Source organism: Anarrhichthys ocellatus, unplaced genomic scaffold (genome assembly GCF_004355925.1).
Source record: "Anarrhichthys ocellatus isolate YVR2014 unplaced genomic scaffold, GSC_Weel_1.0 scaffold45, whole genome shotgun sequence".
NCBI lineage: Eukaryota > Metazoa > Chordata > Actinopteri > Perciformes > Anarhichadidae > Anarrhichthys > Anarrhichthys ocellatus.
The window spans coordinates 1779956-1793855 of NW_022280075.1; the positions used below are offsets into that span (position 1 = coordinate 1779956).

The window sequence follows — 13900 nt, forward strand, 5'->3', positions numbered from 1 at the left end:
CAGAATCCCAGTATGCTACTATTAATATGATTTGAGTTTCAGAGACACTGAATCACTCTCAATCATAATCATTTAAAATAGTGTTCTATCTGATCTTACTTTGAAGAAGGTTCCACAGTTATGGTAAATAGTAAATGAACTTGTATTGATGCAGCTATAATTTCCCGACCACTCAAAGTGCTTTACACGACATACCAACATTTACCACATTCACGCACACACTCAACCACTGATGGCCAAACAAACTCATCAGGATCTGATCTAATGCTCATTGTGTCACACAATGCAGGATCATTGTACACTACGACATGCAGCTGGGGATGTATCAATCAAAAGTGATGCACTGTTACAAATCCAGAAATCAATACATCGCTGGCTCCAGAGCTGCTGCTCTTTGTGGCTCATATCAGTCTGCAATAAAGTGGATTTCACTGATCAATGAAAGCTCAGCGGTGCATTAAAGGTGCATTAAGAAATACTCGCTGTTTTTGTTGTGCGGAATGACGACAGCAGCTCATATCAGGTAGATGGGTGATTAAGTTTGTAACTCGGTGATAGCCTCTCTTGGATCTGGCTTTTTAAAACCCACTCTCTGGACCAAACTTCCACGTATATCTTCGGCTGCTTGTTGATGAAGAGGAGGACAGCGTGACCTGAACAGTTCAGAGGCTATAAGGTCTCCTACTCAAGAAGACAACAACAGCAGCATGTTATTATCTAGAGGGAATGAGATCAGTAAACAGCAACATGACATCCTGACCTGAACAGTCTTAACAAAGGGTATATAATGTTATGAGTAAAGTTACTAAACTTACTAAATGTACATGCATACATGGACCATGATAAACATGGATCTTGATTGTGTATAAAGATAGAGAATTATCAGATCTGTCTGAGCTACATCAGGAACATTTTCATGACCTGAGGCCCTTCCAAAATGTGGCGGTTTGATTCCCACCTTACCTTAATATGACTCTTGTGCAAACTTCTGCATCAACCGCTTCAGCACCAACAGGTTAGTTTAGCTCCTTTGGTTCATTAACACACTGAAACACGGCTAGATAAACAGATAAAAAGTAGAAAAGGATCTTTCTAGGACTTGGTGCTCTGACACTGACCTTATTGGTTTCTCTTGTAACACTATTTCATGGGACCTCTGCCTCCTCCTAGTGGAGAGCTGATGAAAACACAGGGACTGTCTCAGCTGCAGCATTAATGTCCCGGAGAATTAACACCAACTGCAGCTTCCAGCTACAATATGTTTTATGCTGCTGCAGCTTAGATGCTGGGACGTCTGTCACTCAAAGGGGAAAACGGTATCTCCTTTCTTGTATGTAAAGGGAGAAACAGTGCCTTCCAAAATCGCGCTTGTGCCCAAAAACATGATAATAGCGATAAGAAGTACCATAAAAATGAATCGCAAAAGTTAAGAGTTAAGCCTTACTATGCACATATTGGCATTTGCTTTACATTAGCTTATAGGTGTTATCGTTATATTTTTGTATTTAAAAAAGGGAGTGTCAGAAGTGGGATTCGAACCCACGCCTCCATTCGGAGACCAGAAGTCCCAATTCTGCGGAAGGATTTCAGTCCTTGAGTCTGGCGCCTTAGACCACTCGGCCATCCTGACATGGTACATCTTGTCTGTCAACTAGGTATATATTTAATACCTAAATCCACTCAGGACCATTGTATCTGTGACATATAAAAACTACAAATTACTTCATGTATCATTTCGTTTGTTCTGTCTGACTAATATCTAAAAAATATATGTATTTTACTTCCGTTTCCACACTAAAATGTAGCTAGGTCGACGGATGCTCACACTGACTGTCGTCATTTCCGGTTGTGTCTACGTGCGGCGGCCATATCACAAATCACACTTCCGTTCTTCAAGGGTATTTGAAAGCACCAGGATAGACAACATGTACCGGTTTGCCAAAACTGCCGTCAACATCACCGGTAAAGAAACTAGTTTATTATGAATATATGTCGTCTGTATTCATTCATGACAGTTGGCTGTTTAATATCAGGTCACTAACAGTTCGCCCGGCCTGTCTTTGGTGGTCGACCGAGGTCAGCGTGCTAACGTTGCTAGCCAAGCTAACGTTAGCAACTCTCGCTAAAGTCCTAATATGTCTTCGTTAAAAACATGTATTTCTTCTCTAAATGACTACCCTGAATTATCACCCGAGATTAAAACACTATGCATATTAATATTGAGTATTGAGTAGTTTGAGTTAAACTACTAACGTTACACGAAGTAGCCTTTGTTATAAAGGCCATAAGTTAGCATAATAACAAGATATCCTACTTGTAATGTTTCTTTTCTTATTGAGGAACGTTAACGTTAGTTATGGAAATATGCATGTGCTTTAGTAACGTCATTATATGACGTCATATTATGAGGTCCATGAATTAGTCTGATTTTAGGAAGGGCAAATAAGTACAGCCTCATCTTTTGGCTAACTATTTACTTTTCCATTTGTGCATGAACCGAAATACATTCAAAACAAAGCAAAATTTAAAATAAACACGTGTTACAGTATAAAGTATAAACATGATAATGATACATCAATTTACAGTATCTTATCATAAGTGTATCTTTATCTTATCTTGTCTCTTTAGTAGTGATAATGACAGCATCTTATCGATTTAAAAAAAAACATTTGTGGTGTATTGAAAACTGTATTTTACAAAGTAAAATCATATTGTTGCCCTTGATTGATGTGATGTGCAGGAGGAGCTGTGGACTGAAAGACATGCAGATGACTCTTATTCGTTTCTGTCATACCTCCCTGAATTGTGTCTGTTTTACATGTGTATTTATATTCAATTATATATATATATATATATATATATATATATATATTCATTGAAGCCTTAGTTAATTACTCTCTGCAAAATGTGAAAGTTAGCAGTATAAACGCCACACTGTGTTTTGTTGCCTTCCAGGTCAGGCCGCAAGGCAGGTGAGGCACGGATCCACCGCTCCACCGGACTTTCACGTCAAGTACGGCAACGGCGTGATGGTCGGTGGAATGGTCTTCTGCACGGCCGTGTGGGCATACGTAAGTTGTGCTGTCCTGTTGGGCCACGTTACATTCATTCATATGCATGAGCTGAAAATGCAGCTTGCTCATAAAGTCGTGGATAAAGCATCACAAGTGCAGGTTAAACATGTCCCAAGTCAGGGCAAATTAATGCTACACACTTCACCGACAAATATACATTTCAGCTGTAGACTTTGATACAGATACTGTTTCTTAGTCTGTGGCTTAACTTGGGTGTGAACTTGGATTTGGAGTTGAATTTCTTTGCAATAACAAGGTCTGAAAGAGTCCAAAAAAGTGTTCCATTGCCCTTGAATAACTAGTTTTCTGTCTTTGGGCAGGTGCTGACTCAGACTGGCATCACCTGGAATTTGTCACCTGTTGGGAAGGTCATGCCCAAACCATGGAGAGAGCCCGAGGAGTGAAGATCCGCCATGACAGACCTGCGTCCCACCTTATAAACCTTCTGGTTGTACAGATGAATAACAATGAATGCCTGTGTTTATTCCAACAAGTTCCTTTGTCCAAATAAATTAAGAGTGATTCTACTCAACATGGTGTCTTTTCTTTTTTTAGCTTCGTGAATTATCTGCACACAGTAGCTAACGTATCTATCACAGCTGTAACCCTAAGCTCTTTGAGGTTTCTGGTTCAGTTGAAATGTTTGAAGTCATGGTATATAAATAAAAGCCCTGCATTCAGAACTTTACCTATTTTTTTCAAAAGTATTAGCAAAATGTACCTACGTTGTAAAAAGTAAAAGTACTCATTATGCAGAATGGCTCCTCTCACAGTGTTATATTTTGTAGAAGATATTGTTTTACTACTAAATAGTACATGTAAGAGTGTTTGTCAGCATGAAGCCAATTTTACATACTCTGTATACTGCTGGCTAGATTATTAGTGTATTGCCTCATATATATATATATATATATATATATATATATATATATATAAGCATTTTTTTGTGTAAAAATGAACTATTAAAGTCAAATGTGAAGTAAAAAGTACATTTGATTTCCCTCTGAAATGTAGCGGAGAACACAAAAACAAAGTACATATACATCAGAATTGTATTTTAATACAGTACTTAAGTAAATGTACATTCCACATATTTATTTACCTAAGTATTGTACTTAAATATAATTTAGAGTTACTTTCCACTGGAGTATTTAAAAGATGCAAGTACTTCTACCGCCACTGCTCAAAATTTTACGGAAGTACAGTACTTGAGTAAATGTTATGGAAGCCCATTTACGCAGCCAAAAAATGATTATTATTATTTATTTTTTTAAACTTTTTTTCTGCCAACAAAAAAAAAAAAAGTTCCAGTTGCTGTTTACCTCAGCCACATTGGTTTTATTCTTTATACTCCAGAGCTGCTTCATGCTTACAATTCTATTCAAGGGTGCGTTTGCGCAGTACAATCCATGTGAAACATCAAGCAATTTAAGTATTTCATCTGTTATAAAGCCACATCTAAAGAAGTCTTCAATGTACTCACAATCCATTTATATGTCAAATGTAGGGTAACCTATGAAGAGCTGCTTCTATGACTCATAATTTCGACTTTCTATCGCAACTGGAAACATCCGGTCAGTGTTATGGTTACAGATGGATGCATCAAAAGTGTTGGAGCATTTTTTTTTATCCTGGTGGAAGAAAAGTAAAAAAAAAAATCAGTTAGCAAAAATAAAATAATTAGAATTTTAATTTTTTTTGTGACCTTTTTTTACTTTTTTTGCAGCGGAAATGGGCTTCCATAAAATGTACCTTTAGTAGTGTTTTAGTGTTTATACTCTAATATCAATGAGGATGAGCTGATAGCGTCATCAGGGGGCGCTAGCTCACGTCAGATAAAAGACAGCAACAAGATCCAATCGAAAGCCTCGCTTGTCTTCCCGCTGTTAACCAATCAGAAGCCAGAGGGGGCGTGTCCAGTCACTGCCCTGCTGCTGTTCATCCGCGCCGCGCTAAGGTCACTGCTGTCACTCGGTAGCTAACCCCGGCCGAGAAGGAAGCGGAGGAGAACCAACGACAGAAGAAGGTAGCAGAGAAAGAACAACAAGCAACATGTCTCTGTCTAACAAACTCACCCTGGACAAGGTGGACGTCAAAGGCAAGCGGGCCATTATGAGGTGAGCGGTTAGCTAGCCCAAACAACGCGGTTAGCGGAAATGGGATATTTAGACACTACCTAAACTAGCTAAGCGCTACCTGATATTTTGGAGATGTTCTGCTCCACAAACATATAATTCATATGGTCTCAAACTGCTTGGTGCTCCCATAGTGACACTAAATGGATGGTTTACGTCGTTACTGTCGCGTTTTCCCCCCCATGTTGCAGTACGTGCCTGTAAGAAGATGCTGAATGGATGCATCCGACATGCAGCTAGTCAGGCCTTCAAAATAAAAGTACAGCAACATCACTGCAATAATGCAAATAATCAATCAGTGTATTTGTGACACACTGCACTGATAATCTGAGGAAATTCTGTAGTCATCTAGGTATTTTTTTTAGATATTTTTATTTAAATTTTGTGATCTGTATTTATATAATTAACAGTTTTGAGGTACTTTCACTCTACCTGAGTAATTTATTTGTTGTTTATATTTTGCGTGAATCTGCTATGCAACCAGTTAAAGTTATCAAATAAAAGTGATGAGGTAAAAAGTACAATATTTCCCTCTGAAATGTAGTGAAGAGTCAAAGTATAAAGTATCTTAAAATGTAAAGTAAATGTACCTTTTTCTAATTGTACTTAAGTGCAATACTTGAGTAAAAGTTACATTCCAGCTGATATTAATTACTCTATATACTGCTGACTAGCTTAACCTCTAATAATGCCTCATGATTCTCAATCAGAATCTGTAAAGTAATGTATTTATAAAGACTGCGATGGCCACTGTGGATGAATGTCAGAGGCCAAAGTCGGTTTGCTCAGCTCGGTGGTGCCATGAACGGCAGCACGGGACAAGGTTCAAGCCTCCAGCTAGCACTGCTCAGTGGTGAGAGGTTGAGTTAGTCTCTGTGTAGAGGCAAAACGTTACTTCATCTCACACCCCACAGCATGTGTGTGTTTAATGAACTTCTGGCTGCAGACGAGGAGGCCCTGTGTGAGCAGCTGGTCCAGAATTAAAAAAGGAAGGAAGGCGTGCCGTCGCTGTAGAGACCCGGTAGTGTCTGACAGAAATCTGTTCAGAAAGCCAAAATCCAGCAGTAGAGGCCATGAACTGCCTTCCAGAAATACTCTTTTTGGCTGAGTTAGCCTAATCTCTATAAATGTGTGAGTCGAGTGTGTACATGTTTAAACAACTCAACAAAACCTGCAGTGATATTCAGATCCACCCTCACAATGAAAGAGTGGAAAACTACTGCAGTTGTTTGATGGCACGAGAGCTGCTGAGCCGCTGAATTGCTGACTGTTGGGTTTCAAGCTTAGACAATGGATTGCTGTTATTATAGCATTGTGTGCGTGCGTGTGCAGGCTGATCATGTGTCTCGGTGCATCAGGTCCACAGACAGACAGACGGAGGGAGGTGGTGGTTATGTAACTGCCCGGAGTACGAGGGACTGCAGCATGTTCTCATGAGCTGCCAGCTTGTATCGCTGCACGGCTGCGTGTGCAACCAGCTCAGTGGTCAGAACAAAGAAAGCGTGTGTGTGTGTTGACTGTCTGTTGTTATCATACAGGTACCAGAATGCAATGCAGCAACAAATCAAGTTGTTTGTACTGTACGAGCTTGAAGGGGTGGGTATGGTGACAAAATGGATGTGTACGGTGGATGCACTCGCTCAGAAATGAACAGAAATATGTAAAAGAAATGCTCTTGAACGTGAAATAAAGTTGGCACTCATTTGGTGTTGATTTAAAAGTTAAATACATTTAATTTTTAAGTAGATTTTTCCAGTACAAAAACCCCTTCCTTGTCCCCTTCATCCGGTAAAAAAAAAGGTTTCCTGCGTATCTTTGGTATGTTAACTTATATGACGTGAACATGAACCTCGCCGTTTTGGAGTGAAATTTCTTGTCTAAAAGGCCTCGTTGTACTCTGATGATGGCACCACACATGAGCGCCGTAGAAAAAGGAAATATGGGAAATAACAAAGACGTCCATAATGCGTGGGACATCTCATTATTCATTATCACTATCATCATAGTTTTCTTCTCTTTCAGGGTCGACTTCAACGTTCCCATGAAGGACAAGCAGATCACAAACAACCAGAGGTAAAGGCCCATCTCATTTCTGAAGCATGGAGTGTGTTCTAAAACCAAAAGGTCTTAGTTTATCTTTACACAAACAAAACATAAAATCTAGAGTTATGTGAGGGTTAGTTCTTTAATCCATCAGATAAATAGAGGATAAAAAGATTTATATTGGAAGCAGCAGGTTTCTTAAAGAGAAGCGTTTGAATAGAAGTGTGTTGTGTTGATTTTCAGGATCAAGGCAGCGGTTCCAACCATCCAACACTGTCTGGACAACGGGGCCAAATCCGTCGTGTTGATGAGCCATCTGGGACGTCCTGACGGAAACCGTATGCCTGAGAAATACTCCCTGGAGCCGGTCGCCGCCGAGCTCAAGACCCTGCTGGGGAGGTTAGTGATGGACTGACTTATCTCTTACAGAAGGTATAAATGCATTCTGATAAGTTATTAAAGTAAATCACTATTGTCTTGCTTTGTAATCACCAGTCGAATGTTAACCTCTGCAACAAATACATTTACTGTGGCCTCTTCACAATTAAAGCCTCTGGTTCCTGGTTGCAGAAACTGTTCTGTGCATGAGTGTAACATTTAACGGCTTTTGCAGAAACTAACTTACAGATCTAAACTAAACAGAAGCTTGTGGTAAAATACAAACGTTTCCTCCAACTCTGCAGAGACGTCACCTTCCTGAAGGACTGTGTGGGTGCAGAGGTGGAAGCTGCCTGCGCCAGCCCGGCCACGGGATCCGTCATCCTGCTGGAGAACCTCCGCTTCCACGTCGCCGAGGAGGGAAAGGGCAAGGACGCCTCCGGGAACAAGGTGAGGCGTCGCCCTGCCTGTTCTCATCGAGGGGATCAGGTGTTCTCTCGCTCGTATCCTGTAAATATCACAACTTATTTCAGTCTCGGATCAAAAGATTATGATTTAAATTAAGATGGATGGAGCTGTAGCTCTTAAGTGCTGTCTGTGCTTTCTGCTGGGTCACCTGGAGGAAAAACGCAGAGTCACTCCAGCTGCAGCGTCCGCCTGAAACGGCTGAGTCACCGTCTGATAGTGTCATGGTCGGGAGAGGTGCAGAGACTCTGACAGTGTTAGAAACAACCTTTCATTTCCAACCTACTGCAGTGCATGTTTACTTAAAAATGCATTTGAATTGGAACGAAATGTGTAATTTAATATAATACAGCATCTGTCAATGAGGCGATTTCTCAGTGTCTGAAATCTTAATTTACTGCTCACGATGGAAGAAACTATTAAGTTCTTATTATACAGGAAATGATATGGTTTAGTGAACATTTTAGATTAAAACATTTCAGGGTTTTCATTCTCAAAACGATGTCTAGTGGTCCACTGAGATGTGCTGGACTTCTCCTCTCTGTGTGGCTGGAGGTCCGGCTCATGGCTGTCGGTCTGCGGTGGATCAGCAGCATTGACCTGCTGACATTTACCCTGAAGGTCCCGGCTGGACGTGTTGCTTTTCCTGTCCTGAAAGGCCTGCTTGGTATGCGGCCCGTGTGGGTTGGTTTTCTACTGTACTGCATCTGACTTTAGTTTCAGTTCATTAAACACACATTTCTCAGACGGAGGCTGGAATAATCTTGCAAGAAGAATCACAGAAGTGTGTCCCAACTCCTCATGATAACACTCTGAATTACATGTGCGACAAAGACCAGCGTGGCCTTTTCTAACAGAGCGTTTTGGGAGAAAGTAGAAGCTCAGCAGTACATTTGTTAATCTGAAGTTGGGACTGTAGGATCGGTAATGAAGCGTGCGGCTCTCGTGTGACATTTGAACGACACTGAAGAGCTCTCCTGACCTTTCTGCTGCCCTCCGGTCACACGGTCGTACCCTTCAACTGTGAAAGAGCAGCAGGAACCCGATCCACAATGAACTCTCTCTCTCTCTCTCTCTCTCTCACTCACTCACTCACTCACTCACAGACAACGTTGTCAGTGGTGAAGGAAGAAAAGTAGTGATACCACACTGTGGAAGTACTCCACGACAAGTAAAAAGTCCTGCGTTCAAAACCTTTTAAGTAAAAGTATGCAAGTTTTATAAGCAAAATGTATTTAAAGTTAAAGTACTGTGTGTGTGTGTCTCTCAGTCATAGTATAGCATGTCGTAGAAAGTAACTGATTCCATGTGAAGCACAAGCAGAGACCTGTTAGAAGAAACCTATTGAAGCCATTCCCTCTCTCTTTGTCCCTCAGACGAAGGCCTCTCAGGCGGACATTGACTCCTTCAGGGCGTCTCTGTCCAAACTGGGAGACATTTACATCAACGACGCCTTCGGCACGGCTCACAGAGCCCACAGGTGAGCAGCACGGGTGATCAATGGAGGACGGAAGCAGCAACGTCTGTGATCACGAGACGGTGATATCTCCTGCTCCTCTTCCTCCCTTCTCACAGCTCCATGGTGGGGGTGAATCTGCCTCAGAAGGCGGCCGGCTTCCTGATGAAGAAGGAGCTGGACTACTTTGCCATGGCGCTGGAGAAACCTCAGAGGCCCTTCCTGGCCATCCTCGGAGGGTGAGTGCAGTTCTTTGAATTCAAAGACTTATCAGAAGAACTAACAACTGCACAGAAGTTTATAATACTGTGATGCAGGATTCTTCCCAACCAGACCAGGCTAAAAACATAAAACATGACCAGTTTTTCCCTCAGTCAGCATTGTTCTCTCTCTCTCTTCTGTGATGTAGAGATCATCACTGCAGCCTCTTTTGTTTTTTTAAGACCCAGCTGGCCGTCCAGGAATAGAGACAATAAGCTCGTTATATAATCTGTGGTGTCGCGGTACAACTGCTTTCTTCAAGACACTCGGCAGAGATAATGGTATGATAATAAACTTTATTTTTATAGCACTTTATGATATGAAAGTTATACACAGTGTAGTATTTTAGTTTAATAGTTAACATCCCCGCTTGTTTCAGGAATAGTTTCAGTTTGTTTGAATAATTTCTAACTTAATAATAATTTTTCAGATATTTCTAACTGAAGTGCATTTGAACTTTATTTAGTGACAGTGGGGGTCAGTTTTAAAAAATACAAATATATGTACACGCATAAAACTACAGCCACAGTCGCCCAAACTTTCTGCTTTTAGCTAAAACCCTTTTTTTATCCGACGTTACACCGGTTCAGTGACAGAAACTACAATAAGTCTGTGTCCTGATCATTGATGCATCTGTAATCAATAATGAGAACGTCAGAGATAATCGTTACAAGGTGTTCAGACATTAACTGAGTACACTGTCTTTAGTTTTTAATATATAGAAATAAGACATTAAATCATTTTCGCATATAAGCACCTTGTTCATCAATTTTAAAAACCTCTTGATTTGTAAAATACAAAGCGTGTTATCAATACTTTGTCAGACGACGGAGGCTGGAAATATATACTGAAATTACAGCTGCAGAGCTGCAGGAATCAGATCTCACTCATCACGTGAGGAGAGTTGACCAGCAAGATGATTCTGGATGTTTTACGGCTTCCTGTGGTCCGATGTGTCTGTGCTGCTGCAGGTGGTTCTACATGTGTTCTGTGTTTTGGTGGTGAAGCCGCTGTTACAGTTGCTCAGTTTAACCGAGCTGCCGGTGGCCACATGTGAGTTTTGGCCTTGTGTCAGAGTCCATTTTAAACCGGAGTTCAGAGTGCAGCTGTCTCAACGTGGAGCAGCTCAGCCAATCACCTTCTCCCAGGTCACAAACGGAGGACATTGATCATCAGTGTGCAATGAGCAGCCAGTGAACGGCTGCTCATAAACAACAGACGTGTTTATGGGTTGTAATTGTGCCTGTGTGATCGAAGATGTTTTCATCAATGAGTTGTTGATGCACAGTTCGTTTTTTAGTACTGCATGTACGTATTAGTCTAACTACTCTCTCTATATATGTGTCTCTTATCTCTACTGATGTGTTCTCTCTCACTCACACTCACACACACAGAGCCAAGGTGAAAGATAAGATCCAGCTGATCAACAACATGCTGGATCAGGTCGATGAGATGATCATCGGCGGCGGCATGGCCTTCACCTTCCTCAAAGTCCTCAACAACATGGAGGTGAGGAGGACGGAACAATGCTTTTTATTTGATACAAACTCAACTTACAGCTTCTCATCCATACAACATGCAGTGGTAGCCCTCTGTGCATTAACTGGAACTGATAATAGCTGATTCTGCATACCTTTAGTGGTTTAGTAATAACTTAAAGAACTTTGAACAGTCAGATCTTCATTTTCTACAACATGTACAGATCACCTTCACTGTGTAGTGCTGGGGTATCCAAAGAAAATACTAAGTATGTAATCCATCATGCCTTCTTTTCAAAGCTTTTGAAACAAACTTAAAGACATCAAAAGTTAACAACCATCAATAGATTTTGATCATCCGAACACCTGATATATTTCAGGGTTTTAATGGGAAATTAACTTTCTTTAATCAGCATCAGTTCTACAATTCAAAGGAAAATGGGGAAAACATCTCAAACATTCTGTTTTGGCATATAGATCATTTTCATAAATTGAACTCTCTCCCTCTCTCTTTAGATCGGTACCTCCCTGTACGATGAGGAGGGAGCCGGCATCGTCAAGGACCTGATGGCCAAAGCAGAGAAGAACGGCGTTAAGATCACGCTGCCCGTCGACTTCATCACCGCTGACAAGTTTGACGAGAAAGCCACCGTCGGCACCGCAACCGTCGCTGCTGGCATCCCCGCTGGCTGGATGGTGAGAAGATCCATCTTATCTTGTTTTCACGTTAGCTTGTTTCTGTTGCCGTAATAATCTCCTCTGCAGGGTTTGGACTGTGGACCGGAGAGCTATAAGGCCTTCGGGGAGGCCGTGGGCAGGGCCAAGCAGATCGTCTGGAACGGCCCGGTCGGTGTGTTCGAGTGGGACAACTTTGCCAAAGGGACGAAAAACATGATGGACAAAGTGGTCGAGGTGACCAAAACAGGCTGCATCACAATCATCGGTAAGAAAGACCAAAGTTCACTGAAGTCTCCTGACTGCCTAATCAACCTCTGAGTCTCTTGTGCACAATGTTCTCAGTCGTCCGACACCAAATACTTCACACATCCATCTACGGATAACAAATACTCCATGAAATCCTTCACAAACTGCAGCAGCGCACACACGTTGTCTACCAGCTGAAATGTGCCCGTGGGCTGGTTTATGTTGGACAAACTCAAAGAAGACAAAAACATGGATTATGATATTGATGTGCACTATACACAGGCCCACCATCTCTGCAGCGTCGTTAAAGTTCTGGGGGAAATGTAGTTCTTATACAAAATTAAAGGCTGCAAATCACTCAGACGTTCTCCGTCTGCGAGCTCAAGGATCCCCGAGGTCTGAAGCAGAGGTCTAATTTTTAAGATGTTATAATAAACCTTTGAAACGTGTGATTTGTGTTTGTGTCCAGGCGGGGGCGACACCGCCACTTGCTGCGCCAAGTGGAACACGGAAGACAAAGTCAGCCATGTTAGCACAGGAGGCGGAGCCAGCCTGGAGCTGCTGGAGGGTGAGTGACTGAAACATGACGATCATTCACAAATATAATAAACACCAACATGATCAGTAAATCGTTCCAGTGTTTGTCATTGAAGCTTGGTGTTACTGACTGTGTGTTTGCTGTCTCTCTTTCAGGTAAAGTCCTGCCAGGTGTGGACGCACTGAGCAGCGCCTAAACTTCCATCAGCCCGCGTGTGTGTGTGTGTGTGTGTGTGTGTGTGTGTGTGTGTGTGTGTGTGTGCGTGGGTGCACATGGAGAGGTGGGTGTCTGCTCCTGTGTACTGCTGAAACATTTCAAAACAAAACACCTGCTTTAACAGCCATTTAATCTTCTATTCAATCTTTGTTTTTTAATTAAAACCAGAGATTAATTTCCTTTGCCTCAGATCTGTCAACGCTGTCTGTAACATTCTGAGGAAATGGATCATTCATTAGATCAAACGGCTTGTTAAAGTGGAAGTTGTCAAACGGCTGAAACGCATCAGATACGTTGTTACCGTCGCCTGAATCTGGGTTCAGTCCGGCCGTTCAGTCCCGAGATACTTAAGGACTGGCTCTGTGCGTGTGTGTTGCTGCGTCACTTTTGCATAACCACCCACTTGGAAACATCCCTGCAACACCCACAGTAAATATGATAACACGGTTCATGTGATGTACGTAGGAGTTCTGTCTTTAAAACCTGGTTGTTGGTTTCTGAGCGGCTTCAGACGGAGACGAGATGTCCGCTGATCTGTTCAGATTAATAAATCTGTCTCTGTGTGAAAAAACTTCTGTCACTGCTTCCTTCTTTTATTTTAACGATCTGTAGTAATCGGAGAGTAACTCACGATACAATGGTCTCATAACAGGTATTATAGAGACTCATCAACTCACAGAACACAGTGGGGGTATGCAAGGACATTTTCTGAAGCACAATTAGAGGAATGTACTTACTTTCTATTTCTACTCCTTCACATCTTAGAAGTACATATGTACTTTTTACTTCACTACATTTATCTGACAAAATTCAGATTTTTGCACACAACATATTGAATGGGCAATAATAAACTTCCCTGTTACGATCTACTTTGAACCAGCTTAAAAGACCTGCAGCTTTGAATCTAATCAGTATTTTTAAGTTACAAGTAA

At 41.5% G+C, this 13900-nt stretch overlaps 2 protein-coding genes and 1 non-coding gene across 3 annotated transcripts; 2 read left to right on the forward strand and 1 right to left on the reverse strand.

The window, feature by feature from the left end:
* Nucleotides 1-1518: 1518 nt before the first annotated feature.
* trnal-caa (transfer RNA leucine (anticodon CAA)) lies at nucleotides 1519-1630 on the reverse strand. The gene is made up of 2 exons: nucleotides 1593-1630; nucleotides 1519-1564 (listed from the first exon to the last, which is right to left on the reverse strand). It is a non-coding gene; the product is annotated as a tRNA-Leu (tRNA).
* Nucleotides 1631-1856: 226 nt separating this feature from the next.
* On the forward strand, nucleotides 1857-3606 carry cox7b (cytochrome c oxidase subunit 7B). Its single transcript, XM_031869038.1, has 3 exons — nucleotides 1857-1962; nucleotides 2956-3071; nucleotides 3395-3606. The coding sequence occupies exons 1-3, from the start codon at nucleotides 1926-1928 to the stop codon at nucleotides 3476-3478; spliced, it is 237 nt and encodes a 78-aa protein (XP_031724898.1). The 5' UTR covers nucleotides 1857-1925; the 3' UTR covers nucleotides 3479-3606.
* A 1378-nt stretch (nucleotides 3607-4984) lies between these two features.
* Nucleotides 4985-13539, forward strand: pgk1 (phosphoglycerate kinase 1). Its single transcript, XM_031868989.1, has 11 exons — nucleotides 4985-5191; nucleotides 7232-7282; nucleotides 7496-7651; nucleotides 7936-8080; nucleotides 9472-9575; nucleotides 9671-9790; nucleotides 11207-11321; nucleotides 11807-11986; nucleotides 12056-12233; nucleotides 12684-12782; nucleotides 12908-13539. Exons 1-11 carry the CDS (start codon nucleotides 5127-5129, stop codon nucleotides 12946-12948), a joined length of 1254 nt encoding a protein of 417 aa, XP_031724849.1. The 5' UTR covers nucleotides 4985-5126; the 3' UTR covers nucleotides 12949-13539.
* The last annotated feature ends 361 nt before the right edge of the window (nucleotides 13540-13900 follow it).

Coding starts and splice junctions, on each gene's coding strand:
- cox7b (XM_031869038.1), top strand. CDS start 1,926: ATGTACCGGTTTGCCAAAACTGCCGTCAACATCACCG. Junction 1,963..2,955: donor AACTGCCGTCAACATCACCG/GTAAAGAAACTA, acceptor GTTGCCTTCCAG/GTCAGGCCGCAAGGCAGGTG. Junction 3,072..3,394: donor GCACGGCCGTGTGGGCATAC/GTAAGTTGTGCT, acceptor GTCTTTGGGCAG/GTGCTGACTCAGACTGGCAT.
- pgk1 (XM_031868989.1), top strand. CDS start 5,127: ATGTCTCTGTCTAACAAACTCACCCTGGACAAGGTGGACGTCAAAGGC. Junction 5,192..7,231: donor GGCAAGCGGGCCATTATGAG/GTGAGCGGTTAG, acceptor CTTCTCTTTCAG/GGTCGACTTCAACGTTCCCA. Junction 7,283..7,495: donor CAGATCACAAACAACCAGAG/GTAAAGGCCCAT, acceptor GTTGATTTTCAG/GATCAAGGCAGCGGTTCCAA.